Source organism: Alligator sinensis, unplaced genomic scaffold, assembly GCF_000455745.1.
Source record: "Alligator sinensis unplaced genomic scaffold, ASM45574v1 scaffold721_1, whole genome shotgun sequence".
Taxonomy (NCBI): domain Eukaryota; kingdom Metazoa; phylum Chordata; order Crocodylia; family Alligatoridae; genus Alligator; species Alligator sinensis.
The window spans coordinates 3,861,695-3,867,694 of NW_005841857.1; the positions used below are offsets into that span (position 1 = coordinate 3,861,695).

The window sequence follows — 6,000 nt, forward strand, 5'->3', positions numbered from 1 at the left end:
TCATGTGCTGGCCTTCTGCAGTAGGGTGCGTTTCAGAGGAGCCGGTCTGTCTTCAGTACTGCTAGTCTGGCATCTGTCAATGTACAGGAAGTCCTCAGGCTTACGACACAATTAGTTCCTGAAAACCACGTCTTAAGTCGAAGCGTTGTAACTCGGAACCAATTTTCTCATAAGAAACAAGTTCCTGAACCAAGTCCCGATACCCTATTTTCACCAAAAATACCCCAGAATTTTGTACTCGATCAACTATAAATGAGTAATATAGCTACATGAATGTATTTATATTGTAAATAGCAATCATATTGATTTGGAAGGACTTCTTTGAGGTGACTTTGCTGGACTTTTTGAAGGGCTCTTGGTTGGATTTTTGGAAGGGTTCTTGGCTGGAGTCTTCTCAGGAGTCTTGGCTGCAGGTTTTTCTGGAGTCTTGTCTGCTTTCTTAAAGAAAATGTCCAAGGACGTTTGGGCAGATGTTGTCCAAGGAGATGAGCGATGTGGTGAACTTGTTCGCTGGCATGGCGTCGCATCGGATCAAGCATTGTAAAGTCAAAACTGACGTCATAAAGCTGAAACAGGGTGTCAATTTATAAACGTTGTAAGTGCGAAATGTTGTAAGTTGAGGACTGCCTGTAATACATTTCTAACGATGCTGTACTGAACTTTAAAAACATATTCCAGTGCATACATCTGTTCAAATTCATAGACATTTACTTGAAGCAAAGGATGTATACAAATCTCCATGCTATTTTTGCCAGTGTTGTATGCCCTATATAATATACGGGTGGGATCAAAGGTCTGTGCAAGTCGATGGGAAGAATCCCTATAGATTATAGCCATCCATATAGAGCATCCTTTCTATTTGTTGCATTACTGATCCAAGTTCTCTTCCATTCCATGCATCTTAAGAAATAGAAGCACGGTGAAATCCTTTTACATTTACGACATCCACCAATAAGTCCGATAAAAGCTGCATGCCTATGTGGTCTGGGCGAATACTACTGTACATAGTCATGCAATAGAATCTCTGTGCAAGGAATTCCTTTCAGGTTTACCATTTTCTTTTCCTCTTCCAGTTCTGGTTGTTTATAAGCCCTCGTTATAAGCTGTTGGTTGTTTAAAAGCCCTCGTTGCTGATTTTATTAGTCTCTGTTACATTCCCCTGCTCCTCTTGGATGAAGCTATTGTTCTGCATGTTCTGGGAATACAGATGAGTACTCTTGAATAATTTGCCATTGGAAAAAGAAAAGCAAGGATTGCTGTCAAAGTGGTATTGTACTGTATTGTCAGGGTGATGACACAGTGTGATCACAACTGTGTTTCACATGGTGCCTGCTGGTTGATAAATTATTTTAGGGTCAAGAACAACAAAAATTCAGGTTTATCCTCAGTTACTTTTGCCCTATTTAAATGTCAGTTCATTTAATCCCGGTAGTAACAAATGTGAAGCAAACAAACAAAGAGAGTTCTTGTGATTTAAATACTTTATTGGGTAGAACTGCTGATTAGTTACTGTGTTTGCTGAATGCTTGCCTACTTTATACATTCAGTAATTGTTTTATTAGGAGTGAATATATAAAGTAGGTAAGCATTCAGCAAACAAAAAAAAAAAATGTGGATAGTCTGTAATGGCATCACTTAGTACTGATGCCAGCTGTACAGAGCTTCTCTCCATAGGCCAAGCAAACCTCTTAAGTCTTCTTTTTCCTTTAATAGCAGGAAATCTGAATCTCAATGAGGAGTACTTAAAAGTATCATGAATATGGGACTTACTTGTCTTATTTATTAGATTTATACCCTGCCCTATCCGATAGGCTCAGAACAGCTTGCTAAAAAAAAATGACCCTAGTCAAAGAAGCAGTCTCCCCGCAGAAGGGCCAGCATCCTTCCTACTCTAGTCCTTCCGTCAGTTTTTGAGATGGCAGCCAATAATAGTTTATCATTTTTTGCCTTGTTAGAAGTTCCCAGTGCTCCCTCTCAGCCCCAAAATATTAAGCGAGTGGTAGAAGCAGTGACACAGACTGGTAGGTACTCTGCAAAGTTTAGAAGAGCTAGATGCCAGCGTTGCTTTGTTTGGGACACTTGGATTCACACTTCCAAGTCTCTCTAAAAGCCAAGTAGTTAAGGAACCCCACGAGGTATAAACAGACTCCACGACTAACTTACTCAGTTGTCCAAGAACGAACCAGATGTCCGGCTTCTCCAAAATCAATAGATTGGGCAAATTTCCCATTATCATGAGCTCCAAATATAGCTATTTCAAGACAGAAAGCTTTTAAACCTTTTTCCACCTCAAATTTATTGTGGTTTTATTTGTATTGCTTGGTGGTCCCAGTTGAGGGTCATAGGGCACCTATACATGTGCAGTGAGGCCGCGCCATACAGCGCATCAGAGCAGCCTCAGTTAATCCATCAGAATCCAGCATCATGTGTATCAGCTTCACCGTGCTGAAAAATGGCAGTGGGGGCTGTTTAGTTAAAGTGCCCCTGCTGCCATTTTCAGCATGGGGACGCTGCTGCATGTGCTGCTCGGGGTACTTTAATTAAAGTTCCCCTCCCTCCCCACCGCTCCAGAGCATGTGTATAAATGCCCATAGTGGCAGAGTGGTTAAGATACCTCACATGGCTCCAGAGGCACGAGTCTGAGCCTTGCTCTGCATTCATGGCAAGAGCTACCTTTGGCCATCTCAGCTGTAAGCAGGGAGACAAAGGCAACTGGATCCAATACTTGCCACATTGCTCCCTTGGGCATTGATTGGCCATAGACACTGGTAGGCCTTAACCGTGCTAACCCAATGGGCTGAATCGTATCAGATGCAATGAAACAGTCATTTGGAAAGGAGATTTAGGTCCAGGGTGGATTTTTCAGTCAAAACCAGAACCTCCCACTCGAGAATAGCCAGTTCTTAATTGGACACACACAAACTATGGGAGAATAGTAGAAGTGGAAAAATGAACTTGGGTTGTCCCCAGTCCAGATGAGTGCCCTGACCATTGATTCTCCTCTCCTTTCCTCTGCTCTCCTCTTTCAGGACTTTTAGCCTTGGCTTCCCCCCTGTGCAGAATGAGAGCATGTTTGAAATCCCCAAATTTCATGGGATTTGGAAATGATTTCCACCCAACTCTCACTCAGTTTTGCTAGTAAATGATAGGTGCTGGCCCTGAAGAGTTTGCGTTGTTCATTATGACTAAGCAGTGTTAGCTGGTTTATTGATGCCAGAATTTAGGCGAGGGGGTCAAAGTGCGTTTGAGAGGTAGCTGCTTGATGCGTCATGCTGTCACTGCAAGAGCAAGTCACTGCTACTCTGGTACAGTTGCCTTGTGCTTCTCTTCTGCTCTCATTTGGGACAAGTGTAAATGACTGCATGAGGTGCAGGTTATAACAGGGATAAATAACATGGCAAGTTAGCTTTAGCCTGAAAGGGGGCAAACCTCCCTACTTGATACAATAGACTTAGGTCATTCTTCGGGAGCCTTAGAAGAAGGGCTCTGCCTCTCAGAGCGCTTTGAACTCTCAAGTGGTGCAATTGTATAATTTTAGACTGCTGTATTCTTTGTCATGCTGCAGACCACGAACAGAGCTCAAATGCCATCCTGGGGTAAAATGACATTGAAAGTGTCCTGCCTTCCAGCTGAACAGTCAGCCAGCACTTTGTCCCTCCTTCCAGTACTACTTATCCTCTTATCTCTCAGCATACAGGAATAAAACAGAGAGCCAGATGTTCTAGGATTTTATTTTCCCTATGAAAGATGCACATGTAGTCAGCAGCAGCCACCGGGAATAAGTCTATTATAACAGGAACTCGTGATACAAATGTGACTGGCTGAGGTCTGCTCATATTAAGCATTCTCCTGTTCCTTATTTATGCCAATCTTCATGTGTATGTAGTCAGATATTGGTTTTCTCCCACAAAGGCAGTTTCAAATGTGCCGATAGTGTAAGCAGGCTGCTTCTGCCCGTGTGAATCCATGGTACTACTTTGTACCTGTATTCTGAAAAAATACCTTGGGCTTGATTTTTCCCCTCCTCACTGCCCCACAGTAAATCAGGACTAACGCTGCTGAATTCAGTGCCCTCTCAGCTGTGCAAAACCAAGCAAGGGAGAGAAAAATGAGGCCCTTGGGTTTCTGCTGCACTCCGTTCCCAAAAATACATAAAGAAAAGCTGTGTGCAGGGATATTAAGTTAATTTATGACCAATAAAAGGAAGCAGTGGCTTTTCACAAACAGGATCCTGGAGAAGGCAGTGTCCTAGCCTCTATGCTTTCTCCTTATTCCTTGTTATAACGGACCTTGTTTGGGAATATTCTTGCCTTTTTATATACTTGGGTTGTGTGCACAGGCGTGCAAACATTATGGAAAGTTCTGCAGCGTACTTTGCTCTCACACCGGCAGCATTTGCATTGGTGTCATCTCTCGCTCAGGAGCTAGATACTATTCCAATAGATGCAATGCAGGGTTTGCTTACTGACAGCAAACCGACCTAGAATGGAGATCGCTTATGAAATGTAGGATTGCCTTTTTGTTAAAAATCAACCTGATCACAAGTTTTGGAAAAAGCTTTCTTGGGAATAGGGGGATTCATTAATTTATTTTGACAAAATTCCCTCTTCCCTTTCTTCGCTGTTCTGACTTCCGGCATGTTTGCTTGAGTTCACTGCACTGCATCATGGAGACTTCCTTACTTTTGTTTTCAAGCAGGGAGAACTTTCTCTGTGCTTATTTGTCAGGCAGGTATTAGTCTGGATTTGTGTTTGATGGTGGTATAAATCAGGAATTAACTGCATTGAAATCAGTGGAATTAAAAAAAAAAAAAATTAAAACTGAGTAAGAAAGAACAAGGGCCTCAGCATTTAAATCCTGTTCTTCATATTATATCTGCAGTAGTATGTGGCCACCCACTCTGTTCTGTTTTTCTCAGGTTGAATAGAGTAGCTGTCTGTGTAACAGCATTTTTTTTTTCTTTTGATCCTCTCTTTAGGTATTACCAGATAAGAGCAGGATTGAAAATCCCCTCCAGGATTCCCCATAGACTGTATGCTACAATTGCTGGACAAACAGGTGAGAGACTCAGAGAGGAAAGTGACCTGATAAAAGGTGGGTTTAACATGGCCAGACTGGAGGAAAGCAGGGTAAGGGAGGGATAATTGTGATTTATAATCCGGGAACTGGGGTTCGGATCTAGAGCTCAACTTTTTCTGAGTTTCTGGGTACTCAGGCCGTGTCTAGACACGCGTGGATGTTTGGTTCCCTAGGGACAAGAAGTGGTGGTGCACCTTGTGCTACTGCCAATTGTCCCGCTAGTTGACAAGTAGCGGTGGCTCACCTTGTGCTACCACTACTTGTCTGTGCCATGTGTGCGCTGGTGTGTGTCAAGTTACCCCGGGTGGGGTAGGAGAGGCTGGAGCCATCACTGGGCTGGTTCCAGCAACCTTACTTGGAGGCCTGGGGACCTCTTGGGGCTGCTGCTGCATGGAGCCTGTAAGCAGCTGAGTGCAGGTCTGGCCAGCCAGGCTCTGGCGTAAGGTGGTGCACGCTGTCTCCACATGTGCAGCTCTGCTTTTTCTCTCTGCAGGTTTTTTTTGACCCCCTGGATATCCAGGGGGTCAGAAAACCCTCTATGCTGCTCCCTTGCAGTGCAGAGCACAATGGAAAGTACACTTTGGGGTGCCGCAGACGTGTCCACGGTGCCACGCGCTGCACAGCTATGCTCATCTGGACACAGCCTTAGGTGCTGTGCTCAGGCATTAGTCTGTTTTGGATGTGGACGCAGGTTATGAAATCTGAATAAGGTGCCATACTTCATCGGGAGAGAATGGGGGTGAGAGAGAGAGATGTGGAGCTATAGATTTGTAGTGGGCCAATTTTTTGGATGAACAAATGTAAATGTAACAACTATCTGGCTATAAGGCAGGGAAATGAACAAAAGAATATTTTTTTTAATAACTTGCTAGGATTGGTTCAGGCATGCCTCTGAGGTACCTGGTTTATTTGGGGCTGCTG

The 6,000-nt window shown here is 43.6% G+C and overlaps 1 protein-coding gene across 2 annotated transcripts in view; it reads left to right on the forward strand.

The window, feature by feature from the left end:
• FAM135B (family with sequence similarity 135 member B) overlaps nucleotides 1–6,000 on the forward strand; it is a 392,360-nt gene that overhangs the window by 226,873 nt on the left and 159,487 nt on the right. For both annotated transcript variants that reach the window (XM_025214643.1, XM_006016449.1), the window contains exon 3: nucleotides 4,979–5,058. In XM_025214643.1, the coding sequence (XP_025070428.1) occupies nucleotides 4,979–5,058 (80 nt within the window). The remainder of the gene's footprint in view (nucleotides 1–4,978; nucleotides 5,059–6,000) is intronic.